The sequence below is a fragment of the Diabrotica virgifera genome, chromosome 9 (assembly GCF_917563875.1).
Source record: "Diabrotica virgifera virgifera chromosome 9, PGI_DIABVI_V3a".
Classification (NCBI taxonomy): Eukaryota; Metazoa; Arthropoda; class Insecta; order Coleoptera; family Chrysomelidae; genus Diabrotica; species Diabrotica virgifera.
This window is the reverse complement of record NC_065451.1, coordinates 155030237-155050159: the sequence shown is the minus strand read 5'-3', so window position 1 is coordinate 155050159 and position 19923 is coordinate 155030237. Positions and strand designations below refer to the sequence as shown.

The following is a 19923-nucleotide window of genomic DNA, read 5'->3' as shown; positions in this document are numbered from 1 at the left end:
CCTGGAATCAAAGAACATAGACCACAAATGACCTCAGGATTATATCGAATTTATACTATAAGCATTGAGCAAAAGTACGTGTTAACGATCAGCTGTCAGAGGAAATTGAAATCAGAAGTGGAGTGAGACAGGGATGCATGTTGTCGCCAATTCTTTTTAATGCCTACTCGGAAGAGATCTTGAAGTAAGCTCTTGAGGGTGCAACAGCTGGAATAAAGGTAAACGGTGTTCCCATTAACAACATTAGATATGCGAATGACACTGTCATCTTAGCTGAAAATATTGGGGATTTTCAGAGGCTAGTGACCAGAATATCGGAGTTTGGACAAGAATACGGGTTAACAATAAATGTCAAGAAGATAAAGTTTATGAGAATATCGAAAACTCAAAGAAATAACGAAAATCTCTTCATAAACGGATCCAATATCGAACGAGTCGACCAATATGCATACCTTGGAACAATAATCAACTCCACAGGAGATTACTTACAGGAAATCAAAATCAGAATAGAAAAGGCTAGAGCAAATTTTAACAAAATGCGAAAAGTGCTCTGCACAAGAGATTTGAAGTTGGAGCTAAGAGTTACTTTGGCTAGGTGCTACGTTTTCTCGACTTTGCTTTATGGAATGGAAGCTTGGACCTTGAATGCTGCATCAATGAAAAAACTAGAATCATTCGAGCTGTTGGTGTACAGAAGAATTCTGAAAATATCGTGGACAGAACACGTCACAAACAAAGAGGTTCTGAGAAAGATGAATAAAGGGATGGAAATCCTAAATACCATCAAAATAAGAAAATTGGAATATCTCGGACATATGTCACGTGGAGAGAGATACAGCTTGCTTAAATTGTTTATGGAGGGAAATATTCAAGGAAAGAGAAGCATAGGGAGACGCAGAATATCATGGCTGCGCAACCTGAGAGAGTGGTAAGGATGTACATCAAATGAACTTTTCAGAGCAACCGTCTCTAAAATACGAATAGCTATGATGATTGCCGACCTCCGCAGCGGAGATGGTGGCATTTAAAGAAGATCGTAAAAACCCTCGAGTAATCTGTTTGCATCAATTAAGTGACAAAAACCCTCTAAACTCTAGATGACGTACCTTTGAATAACCCTGGATACCAGAGGTACTTCAGAGGTCAGTTCTGATTGCATATTCCATGTTCAGTGACCCCAAAAACCCCCCGAATAACAAAATCTGACCGTATACTGATTTTGACATGTTTATGCACTTTTGGATGCATTTTATACATTTTCAAATGCACTTATGCATTTCTAATTCCTACCCATTTTCCTATTGTAACCTTTTTCTTGAGTTCATGCTGAACACAACGCAAAAAGTCGCAAGTCTCTAGGTGCTCTATTTAAAAATCAATTTATTCTGGTGCTTTTAGTGATAAATGCCCTGGTCTAATTCTAATAAAACCAATGCAACGCATACAAAATTAAAGTTGTTGATCATTGAACATACTGTAAAAACATTATCATTTCCACATTTTTACGGTCAGTCTAGAAAGTATGAAAGTAATCAAGTGTAATGGTTGTAGATACAATAATCGTTACTCACTCTTCTGATACGATTGGTACGAAGTAACGAAGTAATCAGAGTAATCAAAGTAGATACTCGCTCTGTCGATACTCGATCTGATACGATTGGTATGAAGTAACGAAGTAATCAGAGTAATCAAAGTAAACGGAGTAATCAGAGTAATCACAGTATTCAAAGTATTCAACGATTGGTACGAAGTAACGAAGTAATCAGAGTAATCAAAGTAATCAGAGTAATCAAAGTAATCAGAGTAATCAGAGTAATCAAAGTAATCAGAGTAATCAAAGTAATTAGAGTAATCAAAGTAATCAGAGTAATCAGAGTAATCAAAGTAATCAGGGTAATCGAAATAATCAGAGTAATCAAAGTAATCAGAGTAATCAAAGTAATCAAAGTAATCAGAGTAATCAAAGTAATCAGAGTAATCAAAGTAATCAGAGTAATCAAAGTAATCAACGATTGGTACGAAGTAATCAGAGTAATCAAAGTAACGATTTGTTTCTCTGAATAGTAATCGTTACTTTCGGTATTCGCAAGTAACGAGTACTTTGTAACGAATAGTTACTTTTTCAACATCACTATTCGTCACCTCATCTGTCTTTCCGCCTGGCGTAATGACGGAGTAGTTACATTCGCGGTCGGACGGACCAATGGACAGACAGCCTTGGTCAAATTTTTTATCTTTAGTACTATCTTTGGATTATAAGCTTTCATTCGACAGGTCATTTGTCATTCTACCTGGTACAGTGACGGAGGAGTTATATTCGCGGTCAGGCAGACCGACGGACCAAATTGCTCATTTTAGTACCATCGTTGGATTATAACCGTTCATTCGACACCTCATTTGTCATTCTACCTGGCATAATGACGGAGTAGTTACATTCGCGGTCGGACGGGCAGATGGACAGACAGCCTTGGTCAAATTTATCATCTGTAGTACCATCCTTGGCTATAAGCTTTCATTCGACACCTTATTTGTCATTATACTTTGTACAGTGACGAAGGAGTTATATTCGCGGTCACGCAGACCGACGGACCAAATTGCTCATCTTTAGTACCATCCTGGATCATAACCGTTCATTCGACACCTCATTTGTCATTCTACCTGGCATAATGACGGAGTAGTTATATGCGCGGTCGGACGTACCGACGGACAGTCTAAATTTCTCATCTTTAGTACCATCCTTGAATTATAAGCATTCAGTTGGCAACTTTATTCGGCAAAAATATTTCTTGGGGATTTTTTGTCCGGGATTTTTTGTGGGGATATTTTGTCCAAAAAAATTTGTGGGGATTATCTGTCCGGGATTTTTTGTGGGGATTTTTTGTCCGGGGATTATTTGTCCGGGGATTATTTGTGGGGATTATTTGTAGGGATTTTTTGTGGGGATTTTTTGTCCGGGGATTTTTTGTCTGGGGATAATTTGTGGGGATTTTTTGTCCGGGATTATTTGTCCGGGGATTATTTGTCCGGACCCCCCCTGGGCACCAGGTATCTTGGAGACCATCGACCACATGAAACTCTTGTTCAGCGTCCCAGAAAACCCTCAGAGTAATGGTTATTGACTGATTTTGAATGATTATAACATAAAACTCCAGGCGACGAGTTCCACCCTGGGCACCAGGTATCTTGGAGACCATCGCCAACACTAAATTCGTGGCCGACGACCCCAAAAACCCCCCGAATAATGGATATTGACTGATTTTTAATGATTATAACGTAAAACTCTAGGCGACGAGCTCCACAGTGGGCACCAGGTACCTTGGAGACCATCGCCGATATGAAATTCGTGCTCAGCGACCCCCAAAACCCCCGATTATAAAAGTTCAACTCATTTCCATCAATATTGCCCGAGTTCTAAATTTTTCATTTTCACCTCTTCGAGATGCACTTTTAAAATGCATTTTCTTATGCACAAAAATTTTTGCCCTAGATGAATTTAGTTCACAAAGTTGCCTGACACTCTCTCTAATCGAATGCAAAAAGTTGCATGACGATTCATCTTACTGCACAAAATTCCTAGGTTTAAAGCTTCGTTGCTTCGTCTATTTTGTTAATCAATGTTGTTAATTGTTCTGTCGTTGCTGCTCCAAAATATTTCAGTACCTGCAGCTTTTCTGTTCTTCAGCTTTTCAACTGTTTTTCGAACTTCCTGTGTACTTATTATTTGTTTAAAAAGTATAACAATTATAATGATACATTTTAGCTTAATTTTGTCAGATGAAAGGCGGCATTTTGACCTACTTATAGATATATAGATTTCGATCATCAAGAAGTATTGTATTGTCATTTGAAGGTCGAATGATGGCTTTATTCAAACAAAAATTCTGATAAGATATTTTTATCAGTACTAAAAATTGTTGAGTAATACATTTTCAGATTGTTTAAACGAGTTATTAGGTACCTACTATACCACAGATTAATTATTTGCAAATTTACAATTTGAAGATAAAAATGATAATCAGGGCCATGATTTAACATTATTTTTGGAATTTATGAAAATGATTAAAAAACAAACTATGGTCTGTGTTTAAACAAGGAGGAGTAATTCAAATTTACAGCGCCGTAATGCTTCTTTGTAATTGGTCCAACCGCACACAAGTTTATTTCACTGTTATGAAATTTTGACACTAATGACATTTATGAAATTTTGACACTACTGGCATTTCATAGGTTAGTTAAGTTATATCCAATGTGTCTCTTATTTTTTGTGTTTTCTGCGTTATTCCTTTAATTTTTAAATTTTTAGTCTACTTTTATATAAAAAACAGTTGTTTGTAGAAATCTTTAGCGACGTATTACTATAATCAGGCCCGCCGAGAAGGGGGTACAGCCGGTACATTTTACCGGGGCCCGACGATGTAAGGGGCCCGGCGTCGACCAAACCCAAGACGCAATTTTTTTTTGCACCTCACTGTATGTGCATAATGCGTTTAGTTAAGCTATATTTAATATGACCTTTACCTCTATTTTGAAATATAGGGCCTAGTATTGAGACCACTGATAATTTTGAACCCGACTCAATATTGCGCTGTGAAATATTTAATATAGATTGTATAATAAGCAACTTAACCAGAAGATTTAATGCGGCAATTGAAATTCATTCCCTATTTAACATTTTATGGACATTCTGAGATGGAGATAACGCCAGTATTAAGAAAAAAAGTTGATATATTGCGCGAGTTTTATAAAGACGATAGAGCGATATAGAAGGAGAATATTTGTGAATCTCACCTTTCTAGAATAGATTTATTTAATAAAATTCTTCTTCTTATTTCTCATAATCCTTCGTGCCCTTCAGGGCGTCGGATACTTAATAAAATTAAACATCCCAAATTGGAATCATTACTTCCTAACGTCGTTATAACGTCAAGAATATTTTGCACATTACCGGTGGTAGTCGCAAAAGGGAAAATATCCTTTAGTTTTCTTTCTCGCATAAAAAATGCTATGAGATCTACAATGAAACAGAATCGGTTAACTCGACTAGCAACTTTGTGCATTGAGAATGCCTTGAGTAAATGCAATAATAGTTATTTATGATATAAGTGTTAAAAATACAATTTTAAAGCACGCATGTGAAGGTACACGTATATCATACAATATTTTTCCTACAAACGTCTTATATATCAACAATTATAATTTATTCATTCTCAATTACAGGACAATACCTACAAAAACTTTTACTTGAACTTGACTGATATTCCATTTTTATATTTTTCTTGACATTACATCAAAACTGCCTATACTGTCAATACGTAAATCATAACAACTATAGAATACCTAGTAACATATTAGTATAAGAGCTGTGAGACATTTTTGAGTAGGTATTTTAGGCAACCTGAAAATTTTTTAGGTGACTCTTCCATGATAGCCTAATACAAAAATGCCGGTCTGGCTGGAGGGTAGCGGTTATTTTCCCCAAAAATCCCCCCCAAAGTTAAAAAAAGGGTAAAAATTGTTATTACAAAAAATATCATTGACGTGACTTTAAAGTAAATTTAAATATTCAAATATAAAGAAAATAAACAGGCCAGGCGATTTGAGGGCGATTTTTAACTCTGCAAGATACTTGCATGGGCGCCCCAGGATTATTTTCAGGGGATGCATCTGAACTTCAGAAGATTTCATCTGAATCTGTACATACTATTAACGAGTATAAAATATACAACTATACATGAAAAGCTATGTACATTCCTTCCGGACAGGGAAGTACAATTATTATTTTGACAGGGTATTTTTTAATATTAAAAATAATTATTCTAAAAAGACAGGTTTTTTTTGGTGAAATTTTCCAACTGCCATGTGATCGAACAAATTACGCGTGCATATAAATTAAAAGCGCTATAGGTAAGCAGGAGTGTGAGAAAGAGCGTATACCGATAGCTGTTTGTATCCTCTGTTGTACCTGAGCGAGTCCGTTCACTCGAGAAAAATCACGTGATCTGGCGATCCCATGTTGTTGTGCCTCGAAACGTCAGAGTAACTATTATATATTATAGTTTTTTAAGTAACTTTTTCTTAATTAAAGGAAAATAATAGGTACTATACAATAGATTTTGCAAATATGATAGAAAAAGACAGATATATTATTAAAAAAGTTATAGGTAGAAAAGTATAAAAGTATAAACTAAATTAATTCTGTGTGCGAATCTTGTACTTCTTCTTCAAACTCCTCATCTGAGCTTAAATATTCACTGTCTTCTTCTTCGTCAAACTCCCCTCGAAACTCAGATTCCTCTTCTACATGATCTGTAAATAGTTGTAATATGTATTTATAATTAATTAAAAATTAATTACTGATTAATTAATTGAGTTGCTACGTATTCTCTGTCCTTTTATACGAAGTCGAAGCCTGGACAATCACGGGCGCATCTGAAGATAGACTTGCCATTGTTGAGATGTGGTGTTATCGAATAATGTAAAAAAATATCATGGACGCAACACGTAACAAACACGGAAACATTAAGAAAGATAAAAAAAGGCAAAACAAACACTCAACACTATGAAAGAAAGAAAAATGAGCTACTTTATAATATAAGGAAAAGTATTAAGTATTAGTTATATAAGTAAGAATACGCAGCAACTCAATTAATTAATCACTAATTAATTTTTAATTAATTCTAAATACATATTTACAACTATTTACAGATCAGGTAGAAGAGGAATCTGAGTCTCGAGGGGAGACGAACGAAGAAGAAGAGAATGAATATTTATTTTGGCTCATTTTTCTTTCCTTTATAGTGTTGAGTATTTCTTTTGCGTTTTTCATCTTTCTTAATGTTTCCGTGTTTGTTACGTGTTGTGTTCATGATATTTTTTACATTATTCAATAACAGCACATCTTAACAATGGCAAGTCTTTCTTCAGATGCGCCCGTGATTGTCCAGGCTTCGACTCCGTATAAAAGGACAGAGAATACGTAGTAATTTAATTAAATTGTCGTTAATTAATTTTTAATTAATTCTAAATACATATTACAACTATTTACAGATCATGTAGAAGAGGAATCTGAGTCTCGAGGGGAGTCTGACGAAGAAGAAGACAGTGAATATTTAAGCTCAGATGAGGAGTTTGAAGAAGAAGTACAAGATTCGCACACAGAATTAATTTAGTTTATACTTTTATACTTTTCTACCTATATATTTATAATAATAAATCTGTCTTTTTCTATCATATTTGCAAAATCTATTGTATAGTAAGTATTATTTTCCTTTGATTAAGAAAAAGTTACTTAAAAAATTATAATATATAATAATTACTCTAAAGTTTCGAGGCACAACAACATGGGATCGCCAGGTCACGTGATTTTTCTCGAGCGAACGGACTCGCTCAGGTACAACAGAGGACGCAAACAGCTATCGGTATAAGCTCTTTCTCACACTGCTGCTTACCTATAGCGCTTTTCATTTATATGTACGCGTAATTTGTTCGATCACATGGCAGTTGGAAAATTTCACCAAAAAAAAACCTGTCTTTTTTAGAATATTTATTTTTAATAGTAAAAAATACCCTGTCAAAATAATAATTGTACTTCCCTGTCCGGAAGGAATGTACATAGATTTGCATGTAAAGTTGCATATTTTATACTCGTTAATAGTATGTACAGATTCAGATGAAATCTTCTGAAGTTCAGATGCATCCCCTGAAAATAATCCTGGGGCGCCCATGCAAGTATCTTGCAGAGTTAAAATCGCCCTCAAATCGCCTGGCCTGTTTATTTTCTTTATATTTGAATATTTAAATTTACGTTAAAGTCACGTCAATGATATTTTTTGTAATAACAATTTTTACCCCTTTTTTTAACTTTGGGGGGGATTTTTGGGGAAAATAACCGCTACCCTCCAGCCAGACCGGCATTTTTGTATTAGGCTATCATGGAAGAGTCACCTGAAAAATTTTCAGGTTGCCTAAAATACCTACTCAAAAATGTCTCACAGCTCTTGGACCATATCTACTTTTATTGTTGTATATTCTAACAAATTTTAATAGTTTTTTTCTACAAACGTGTTAAAAATGCAATAATACAGTTTAAATTAAATTTTAAAAACCTTCTAAAAAACCTTTTTCAAATTGCGCAAGTTGTACTGTTAATACGAATGTTAATAAATGCAATATAAAAAATATTTTGACGTTTGTTTTCAAAATTTGAAATTTAAATTTTAAATGTAGTGCCTTAAAATTTTTAAAGCACTAGTGCTTTAAAGTAACATTTTGAACGCTCCTAGGGAGTGCTAAAAGTTGCATTTTTAACACGTTTGTAGAAAAAATAGTTTATTATTGATAATTTTATTTCTATAACAATAAAAAAAAATTTCGCTCTTCACTTTTTGCTGGGGGCCCACTCTTCACTTCTTATCGGGGCCCGCTCATCCCTCTCGGCGGCCTTAAGTATAATATTGTAGCGGAAGAGAAATCTTGGCCGATCCCCGTATAACAGTAAACACCTCGAGAATGACGTAATCGGATGTGCTAGGCCTCGCCGGAGAATTCTGGAAGGTACGTCACGTAGGCGGAACAAGCCGATAGCTCGAGATGGGAGTCGATTGTTCCAGAATAACAACTGGGTATAAATACGGGCATATTTTGTGAATAAGTTTAGTGTATAAGATAAATTCGTCTGTAACTTATATAAATAAAGTCGTATATAAATTACGAACCGCTAGTTTTATTGTAATTAGAAGTAATTACACTAATCACGCTACAGTTGGTGTCGGTGTTCGGTTAACTTAGTGCGATATAAATAAGTGAATTACAGAGAGACTTTAAAAGACTTTTGAACTTTATTCGTCGGGAATAACCGGAGTGCGTTAATTGTTCGGTATTCGGAAAGACTTTAAAAGACTTTTGAACTTTATTCGTCGGGAATAACCGGAGTGCGTTAATTGTTCGGTATTCGGAAAGACTTTAAAAGACTTTTGGACTCTATTCGTCGGGAATAGTTAAAGTGCGTTGATTGTTCGGTATTCGGAAAGACTTTTAAAAGACTTTTGGAAAGTACGTGTGTGCCGACCAAAGATGTTGCTACAAGAACTTACAGTAAATCAGCTCCGTGAACAGCTAGAGGAACGGGACGTGGACAGCAGTGGGCTCAAGATAGTCCTACAATCACGACTCGAGGAAGTCCTCAAGAAGAATGGAGATGACCCAAAGACGTTCCACTTCCAATCAGCAGAACAAGCGATCTTATCGAAATTTGAAAGTGTTTCTCAAGTAATTAAAGACGTTTGTAGACAGAATGACGAGAAATTTGAAGAAGTTTCTAGAACATTCGATAAGATGCAGAAAAGTGTAGAGACCGTAGAAGAAAAGATCAAACAACTAGAGAGCATGATAACCGATACAAAAGTACAACCATCAGTTAATGCAGCAGCGTTAGATCCGGTAGTGAAAGATGAACTACCGAGAGACGAAACGTCGCATAATATGAGATTCAAATTACCACCATTCGATGGAAAGTCCTCTTGGTCCATATATCTTAGACAATTTGAAGCTATTGCGACCGCCAATCATTGGACCGAACAGGAAAAGGCTGTTTCCTTGACTGCTGCTTTGCGAGGTGATGCTGCAGATATATTAAGATCAATTCCTAAGGGTCAAGAAAATTGTTACCAGACCTTGTTCACTCGTCTAGAAAAACGCTATGGAGATGCCCATCTACAACAAGTATACAAAGCACAACTGCGAAGTAGAAGTCAACGAGCAAGTGAGAATCTGCAAGAATTTGAAGCAGATGTGGCTCGTGTGGTGCGGTTGGCTTATCCAGAGGTGCCAGACAGCGTTTTAGAAGAAATTGCAGTAGACACCTTCGTCAATGGGCTGAAAGATAGTGAACTACAGAAAGCTTTACGACTAGCAAGGCCGAAAGTTTTAGATGAAGCACTTGCTATTGCATTGGAACACGAAACGGCTAGTCAAACTTCACGAGGCCATAGAGTAAGAACCATTGAAGAAAGTGACGAACACAACGATGAACGTCTGGAGGAAATGATACGGAGAGTATTAAGTAATCAGATGCCAAAGAGACGCGAGCCTAGATGTTGGAATTGTGGAGACGTAGGCCACATTCGTCGTAATTGTAAGAAGATCGTACAGCCGTCGGAAAACTAGAGCGGGTCGACACCAAGGGGCAACTGCCGACCTCGAGAACTAGAGCCCCCATAGTAACTGTCAACCTTACGTCCTCCGGTGGAATTCACAACTTATACATCGAAGGTCGTATCAATAATAGATGTAGATCATTTTTGGTGGATACGGGTGCAACGAGAACTATCGCACGTCCAGATGTAGTACGAGACCACAATAAATTATCATCTGCAACAGTAAAGCTTAGAACAGCGACTGGTGAGCTAATTAATACATATGGCGAGGCTAATATGTCAGTATCCATTGGCCAGACCACAGTTGAACATCAAGTATTAATTGCCGAGATCTCCGACGAATTCATATTGGGGATGGACGTACTAAGGAAAGTGGGGGCAATATTGGATGTTCAAAATGGAGTTCTCAAGATCAATGGTGAAGAGTTGCCCTTTCACGACGACAAAGAAGATGTCATCCGCTTACTTACTACATGCGACGTAACCATACCCGGTAATAGTGAGAAAATTCTGATGACCATGCTTGATGGACACTGCCGAGAGGGAAGTTTAAGGATGGTCGAAGATGTGGATAATGTCGAGTTCCTAACGGCGAAAACTTTGGTAAAAGTTCGAGATGCGATCCCTGTAAGAGTTATGAATTTAAGGGAAACTGCTATCAAGTTAAGTAGAGGAGCTTTGATCGGGCAGTGTGTTCCCGTGGCTTCAATTTGCTCTGTGAATACCAATGAGAAATCATCGAAGGCGAAGTATCCAAAGGAGCTTGTTGAGATGATCATTGAAAGATGCCAAGATCTTGATCATGAACGAACGGAAAAAGTGACGTCTATGCTGATAGAGTATCAAGATGTTTTTGCTATTGATAAGAAGGATAAGGGCAAAACAAGCATAGTAATGCATAAAATAAATACCGGAGACGCTCAGCCAATCAGACAACGGCCTAGACGACTTCCATTTGCGAAAAGAGATGAAGCCGAAGAGATTATCAAGGATATGGACAAACAAGGGGTAATTGAACCATCGAACAGTCCATGGACATCACCAGTAGTTCTGGTAAAGAAGAAAGATGGTTCAACGCGTTTTTGTATCGACTACCGCCAGCTCAATGCGGTAACAAAAAAAGATAGTTATCCTTTGCCCAGAATAGACGATACATTGGATACTCTCTCCGGTTCTCGTTGGTTTTCCACACTCGATTTAAAAAGTGGATATTGGCAAGTAGACATGGAGCCAGCCGATCGGGAGAAAACCGCATTTTCGATAGGATCAGGGCTTTGGCAGTTTACGGCTATGCCGTTTGGTTTATGTAATGCCCCTGCCACATTTGAAAGATTAATGGAGGCAGTTTTAAGAGGTCTAACATGGAAAACATGCCTGGTTTACTTGGATGATGTAATTGTAGTTGGAAGGTCCTTTGATGAACATGCCAAGAATCTAATAGAAGTCTTTCAACGATTGAGGGCAGCGAACTTGAAGTTAAGTCCGAAGAAATGTCACATGTTTCGACGAGAAGTTAAGTATTTGGGACATATTGTATCGAGTAATGGTGTAACAGCTGATCCTGAAAAGATTGAAGCAATTAAAGATTGGCCAGTACCAAAAGATAAACATGAAATTAGAAGTTTCCTTGGCCTATGTACATATTACCGACGATTTGTCAAAGGATTTGCCAATATCTCCAAGCCCCTAACAAAGTTGACGGAGGAGGGCAAAGAATATACATGGAGTGAGGAGTGTCAAAAAGCTTTCGAACAACTACAAAGGGCTCTGATCAGTGCACCGATATTAAGCTACCCGGGACAGGCAGGAAAATTTGTTTTGGATACCGATGCTAGCAACAGTGCCATAGGAGCTGTTCTCTCACAAATCCAGGATGGACAGGAAAAAGTCATCGCTTATTTCAGCAAAGTCCTGTCGAAACCAGAAAGAAACTATTGCGTTACCAGAAGAGAACTGCTGGGTGTAGTGAAAGGCTTGCGAACATTTCCATAAATACTTGTACGGCAGAAAGTTCCTTCTTCGAACAGATCACGCTGCTCTAAAATGGCTCATACAATTCCGTAATCCAGAGGGCCAGATGGCAAGATGGTTAGAACGACTGCAAGAATATGATTATGAGATAGAACACAGGGCCGGAAGAGTTCATTCAAATGCTGATGCCCTTTCGAGACGACCATGCAGTGCAAATTGTAATCACTGTGCCAAACTAGAGGAACGATTTTGCCCCGTGAGACGAACCACCGTAGTTAATGAGCAATGGCAGCCCCAACAGTTACAAAACGCCCAAGAAGATGATCCATGTATAAAAAGAGTATTGGATTGGATGCGGCAAGGTGAAAGACCTAGTTGGCAGAACATTAGTGCATGTAGTCCAGAAGTCAAGGCCTACTGGAGCCAATGGAATTGCCTGCTACTAAAAGATGATCTTCTGTACAGAACCTTTGAGAACGATGATGGTACAGAATCTAAGCTGCAGTTGATTGTACCTAAAAGTAAAGTGTCAGAAGTATTGCGTCAGTTGCATGACGGTACATCAGGTGGACACTTTGGTATTACGAAGACTCTGCAAAAGGTTCGAGAACGGTTCTATTGGGTGAACTGTAAAGATGATGTAAGAAGATGGTGCCGAAAATGTGAACTGTGTGCATCCGGTAATGGTCCGGTTGGTAAAAAGAGAGCACCCATGAGACAGTACAATGTTGGAAGTCCTATGGAAAGAGTAGCTATCGACATTGCAGGTCCATTTCCAGAAACCGATGCTGGAAATAAATACATCCTGGTAGCCATGGATTATTTTACAAAATGGACTGAGGCCTATGAATTACCAAATCAAGAAGCTGCTACCGTTGCAGAGGTACTTGTTAAAGAATTCTTTAGCCGATTTGGTGTTCCCTTGGAGATCTACTCCGACCAAGGGCGAAACTTTGAGTCAGCTCTTTTCCAAAACGTTTGTAAATTGATTGGTGCCAATAAGACCAGAACAACACCCCTGCATCCTCAATCAGATGGGATGGTCGAGAGGATGAACCGAACGATGGGTAAACACTTGTCCAAAGTTGTATCTGAACATCAGCGAGATTGGGACCAACACATTCATTTATTCCTGATGGCCTACCGCTCGGCCGTAAATGAAACTACAGGTCAAACACCAACCTGCCTGATGTTGGGTCGTGAAGTTCGGTTGCCCTGCGACCTAGAGTTTGGCTGCGGACCTTCCGAGGAACATGTTGCAGGCGAAGACTACGTTGACCGCCTGAAATTACGAATGAACAACATTCATGAACTTGCCCGACAACACATCCAGATAGCCAGTGACAGAATGAAAGATCAATATGATTCTCGATGCAAAAATGAAAGCTTCGAAGTAGGTGATCTTGTCTGGCTTTATAATCCGCAACGTCGTCGAGGCTTATGTCCTAAACTGCAAAGACAATGGGAAGGTCCATATGAAGTTAAAAAGAAAATAAATGACGTAATATATAGAATTAAGAAGTTGCCAAACGGTAAACCAAAAGTTATTCACATAAATCGTCTTGCACCATATGCTGGCTCAAATGAAACAGAAGAAGCACGAGTCCTCCAACAGGAGATGAAAGATGTCGCACAGCCAAGTTTTAATCAATTTATGTCAAATTACGCAGCGAGAAAGAGTGCTAGATTCGGCGTGACCACAGAAGTTCAGCAAGATCTGTTTGGTGTTCCAGAAAACGTCTCTCTGGCCCACTGTGTTGCCCAAGACCTCGAGATGACTAAAGGAATATCGTCCGTATTCAATAGAAAGTTCGGCCGCCTGGACGAGTTAAGAAATCAGCAGCCTAAAATTGGAAGAGTACTGCGATTGGAAGATGGTCCTCGATCTTTGCTGTATATGGTGACCAGAAAGTCTTATACGGACACGCCAAGCTACGAGAACATATGGCGTGCTCTAACTAATTTGAAGAAAATCGTGTGTAATTATGACATCAAAAATTTGGCTTTACCAAAAATAGGCCATGCAGTAGAAAATCTGGATTGGAAGATTGTGAGAAGCATGCTTGAAGTGGTCTTCGGAGGAACTGGTGTACAAATCACTGTGTGTTGCATGAACCCGAAGATGTCGTACCCTTCAAAGACAGTAGACTGTTATTTCTTCTTGAAGGGTGTATGCAGAGCTGGAGAGTCGTGTAGATTCCGCCATCCTGGGCCTTCATTTAGAGTTGCTGATCGAGACGCTCAGATCTTAAGAGGGGAGCAGTGTAGCGGAAGAGAAATCTTGGCCGATCCCCGTATAACAGTAAACACCTCGAGAATGACGTAATCGGATGTGCTAGGCCTCGCCGGAGAATTCTGGAAGGTACGTCACGTAGGCGGAACAAGCCGATAGCTCGAGATGGGAGTCGATTGTTCCAGAATAACAACTGGGTATAAATACGGGCATATTTTGTGAATAAGTTTAGTGTATAAGATAAATTCGTCTGTAACTTATATAAATAAAGTCGTATATAAATTACGAACCGCTAGTTTTATTGTAATTAGAAGTAATTACACTAATCACGCTACAATATAATATGTATGGATTACCGTCGAAGGTTGATATGATCAACCAAAAAGAAGATATATTTGGTGATTTTTCTAGTGACTTTCTTGGGTGTGAATCTGTCTTTTTAGTTTACTCCTCCTGGTTTAAAAACCAACCACAGCATGAAATTAAATTTGAAAAGTTTATAAACAAATAATTGGTGATTTAAACATGAGACTCACCTGTAAGCTTCTCCAAAAACAGTAAATGCTGGTTCGAGATGTTGAGTGACTTTGTCACATACTGGACCGCTAAAACTGTTAATGAAATAGTTGGGGGCACCACCTTGACTAGTGTTCATGAACCCGTATCTCTGGTGGTTACGGACAGCGAAGGAACAGTTGACTGACAATTGCAAATGGTTGGGACCCAAAGCCAAATGGTGTCTGTGAGTGTCGCTGTAAGTGAAAAGACGTCCTTGTTGATGTGATGCAAGGGAAAATGTGAATTATTAAAAATCAACTTTAATTACAACATTTTATATTCTGACAGATAATTATAACCTAACAAAACTTATCCGTTGACAACAATCAACATAATTCTTTCCTTCTTCTTTTATAATATACTACAATACCTACCCACTACAAGTTTAAACACACAGGAGGTTTTATATTTCTTTTTTGCTTACTAGGAACTTCTGCCACACTTCCTTTGGTCTCTGGTTTCACATTAACCTCACTAACCACTGTTTCACTTGCTACTGCATTGCCAGTCTCTTCAAAATTTCTCGCTTCAATATCACTTTGTTTTAACACTTCTCCTTCTGTTAAAGCTGAGAAGGGTTCAACACTGCTATTAATTCTATTATTATTTTATTATTATTAGTTACATCGGTTGCAATGGTTTCATTAAGACTATCATAGTTAGAATCAGAACCCTTATCTCTCAAAATCTAGTCTAAATGTCTTTTCCAAATTAAACCCTCGTGTGTTAACCTACACAAATATATTCTGTCACCTAAAATTTCATCTATTATTGCTTTTGCCCATGTTTTACGATTAGGATAACGATAATCTCTACAAAGAACTTTATCCCCCACTTGAAAAGTTTCAATTCGTCTATTACTGTTTAATTTATTATCTATTGATTTAGAACTCTGATTCCCACTACATGTCCATAACAAATCTAATCGAGTTTTAACTTTATGTTTAAATGCAAGACTGGAGGGTGATACACCTGTAGTACAGTGTACTGAATTTCTATAATGGAACAAAAATTTACTGATTACAGTTTGTAATGAATTATTACAATTGTCATCATCCTTCAATCCCTTCAAAACAGCATTTTTAAATGTCTTAACAAAATTCTCTGCAAACCCATTTGTTGCTGGATGATATGGTGGTGATGTAGAGTGTTTAATACCGTTATTATGTAAAAACCGTGAAAACTCACCTGATGAAAATTGAGGGCCATTATCTGTAACAACTACTTTAGGTAACCCAAACCGAGCAAAACAATCTCTAAATTTTTCAATAGTCTCAGCAGCAGTCAAATTATTCATAATATGTGCTTCTGGCCATTTTGTAAAAGTATCGATGATTATCAAAATCATTTTATTTCTTATGGGATCTAGAAAATCAGCATGCACCCTCTCAAACATACATGTTCCCTTTTCACATGATATAAGCTTAGCTTTACTTGGTTCTGATCTCAAGCCTAAACAAATTTTGCAACTATTTACATAAGATTCAATGTCTGTATCTAAAGTTGGCCACCAAAAATAAGCTCGTGCATTTGCTTTCATCTTGGAAATTCCTTCATGTGTATTGTGTAACTCTAACAGCAATTGTTTTCGTAACTTTGTTGGCACAACTACTCGAAATCCCCTCATAATCACCCTCTTCTCCACAGATAGTTCCTATTTTCTATTAAAAAACGGTTTCATTATCTCATCTGTTGTTTCTGGGAATCCATACCTAATATGGTTAAACAAGCGACCCAACACCGGATCAGTCCTAGTTTGTGCCCTTACCTTGAGGGTATCAGTTGGAGCTAACCCTTCTATAAAATGTAGATAATCAACATCTTCCTCTTTTTCTCTTACTGTCTTCTCTAGAGGAAGTCGACTCAACGCATCTGCCTGCACATTGTCAGCTCCTTTAATGAATTTAAAAAACATAATCAAATCCTGATAGAAACAATGACCAACGTTGTAATCTTGCTGAGGCCATTTTGGGAAGACCTTTAAACTCACCAAAAAGTGCCTGCAGGGGTTTATGGTCACTCAAAATTTCAAACTTTCTACCTGCTAAATAATGATAAAACTTCTGTACTGCCCAAACAACTGCTAAGGCTTCTTTATGAACCATTGCATAATTTCTCTCTGCCTTATTTAGGACCCTCGATATAAAACAAACTGGGCGTTGTGATCCATCTGGCAATACATGCAATAATGCCGCACCTAATCCATATTCTGAACTGTCACAAACTAGTCTAATAGGTTTATTTTGATCAAAATGCATTAAAACCTGACTCGAAGTTATCTCCTTCTTAATAGCATCAAATGATTTTTGACAATTATCTGTCCATAAATATTTGCTATTTTTTTCTAAAAGTTTATACAATTGATTCACCCTATCTGCTAAATTTGGAATAAATTTAGAATAATAATTTATCATACCAAGAAATGATCTTAACTCTGTCAAATTCTTTGGTTTTGGCAATTTCACAATTGCTTCTACTTTATTATTATCTGTTTCCAGCCCCCTATTTGAAATTTTATGTCCTAAATAAAAAATGCAATCCTTAGCAAATTCACATTTACTCAAATTTAATCTAAATCCTGCTTTTAAAAGTCTCTCAAAAACCTCGGCCAAGTTCTCTAAATGTTCTTCGTTATCTTTCCCTGTAACTACTACATCATCTAAATAATTGACTGTACCCCTACATCCCTGCAAAACTTTCTCCACTATACACTGAAAAATAGAACAAGCTGGTTTTGTTCCATAAGGAAGTCTTTTAACTCTAAAAATTCCGTAAGGTGTGCTCCAAGATAGTAAATGTGATGTTTCAGTATCTAATTCTAACTGATTATACGCATTTTTGAAATCTAGTTTAGTAAACTTTTCTCCACCTTTCAGTGCCGCAAAAATATCTTCTATTAAAGGTAGTGGATAATTTGAATCTTTTAAATATTTGTTAATTGTTACTTTATAATTAGCACATACCCTCACGTCTTTACCATTTGGTTTGAGCACAGGTACTAACGGTGTGCCCCACAAAGCATTTTCCACTTTCTCTATTACCCCTTCTTTCTCTAACTTACAAAACTCTGCCTTTGATTTCTCTCTAAATGCAAAAGGAATTTGATGGGGTTTTTGAAAAATTGGCCTAATATCTTTATCCACCTCTAAATGAATTTGCTCACCTATATATTTACCCAATTCATCATTAAAAATTTTCTCATATTTTTTTAATAAAACATTTAATTGTGATTTAAAGTCAACTTCATTTATACTTATTTCATTAATCTTTTTTTTTAATGCTCCACTCGGAGTAACATTACAATCTGTTCACTATTGGAACAATGAGTAACTTAATTCTAACCTAACTTAACTACATTTTTCTAAGCTAAAGTCTTACTCATCAGTATTTCTTTAGGTTATATTAGCATATCGCCTATTTACACTACAATTAACGTGTACACTACCGCACGATGCGCACTACACTATCTCATATGGTTTAGTACCGCACTATGCGCACTACACTAGCTCATATGGTTTGATTCTTTTAAGACGTCTGGTCTGGTTTGTGTTGTCAAGTAGCTGGAGGGCCTCAACATTCACGTGACGATGGAGCCTATCTTCGTGGTTCCGGGCAAATCTAGATATAGTCTGTCTAACGGTGTCGATCCCCATATCATTGTGGATGATACTGTTTCTAATATACCAGGGGGCATCTACGATGTTCCTTAGTACCTTGTTTTGGAAGCGTTGAATTATTTGTATATTACTTTCGCTGGCACACCCCCATAGTTGTATGCCATAACTCCAGACAGGCTTGAGGATTTGATTGTAGAGTAGCAACTTATTATGGATTGATAATTTGGAGTCACGTCCAAGCAGCCAATACATTTTTTTATATCTGATTCCAAGCTCTTGTCTTTTCTTTTTAATATGTTCTTTCCACCTAAGTCTTGCATCAAGAGTGATACCCAGATATTTTGCAGTATTCTCATATGGAATCTGGATATCATTTATTCTGATTGGTATGTATTGCCTCCTTTTATTGGTAAAATCAATATGTATGGATTTGGTTTCATTCAACTTGATTCTCCATGCTTTAGTTCATTTATATATCTGATTTATGGAGTTCTGTAAGTTATGCACCGCTTCTTCATGATTATTTCCAACTGAGATAATTGCTGTGTCATCTGCAAATGTAGCAATAGTATCTTGACGTAGTTGAGGGATATCTCTGGTGTATAAAATGTACAGAACTGGTCCAAGGACACTTCCTTGTGGAACACCAGCTCTAATCTGTCTCAAATCAGAGTATGCTTCCTCCTGCTTTACTCTGAAGCATCTGTCTGATATGTATGATTCTAAGAGTTGGGCGAACTGTTCTGGTAGGTGATAGCGCAGTTTATGTATTAATCCTTTTTGCCACACCTTGTCGAATGCTTGGGCCACATCCAGGAAGACAGTGGTGCAAACTTTCTTTTCTTCCAGTGCCATTTCTATGATGTCAGTGATCCTATGCACTTGCTCAATAGTAGAATGGCTCTCTCTAAAACCAAACTGGTGGGATGGGATTAGCTGTCTCTCTTCAATTATTGGCTTTAGTCTTTTTAGGAGCATTTTTTCATAGAGTTTTGCTATCGCAGGGATGAGTGATATTGGTCTGTACGACGTTACTTGGTGAGGTTGTTTTCCAGGTTTAGTTATCGTTATCACCTCTGCCACTTTCCACAACTTCGGAACATATTTAAGTCTATATGAAGCGTTGAAAAGGTGGGTTAGTTTTATAATGGTTTTCTTCGGCAGCTGCTTTAAAATCTCACCAGTAATAAGATCAAAGCCAGGCGCTTATTTCGGATTCAAATTGTGCTTTATTTCTGTCTCTAATTCATTAGGGGTAACAGGGTTGATTTTTATGTTTTCATCATTTAGTTCAATTGGTTCTTCAAGATCTTCTCCATCATGTGGTTTGAATGTATTTTCTAAATGATCTGCAAATATTGTAGCTTTTTGTTCATTGCTACGAGCCCAG

At 37.4% G+C, this 19923-nt stretch overlaps 2 protein-coding genes across 2 annotated transcripts in view; both read right to left on the bottom strand.

Annotated features, from left to right (window-relative positions):
• Positions 1 to 19923, bottom strand: part of LOC126892258 (catalase) — a 540038-nt gene that overhangs the window by 37778 nt on the left and 482337 nt on the right. The window lies entirely within an intron of this gene.
• Positions 1 to 19923, bottom strand: part of LOC126892268 (catalase-like) — a 290237-nt gene that overhangs the window by 54086 nt on the left and 216228 nt on the right. Inside the window, exon 5 of the mRNA XM_050661781.1 lies at positions 14895 to 15129. Coding sequence (XP_050517738.1) covers positions 14895 to 15129 — 235 coding nt within the window. The remainder of the gene's footprint in view (positions 1 to 14894; positions 15130 to 19923) is intronic.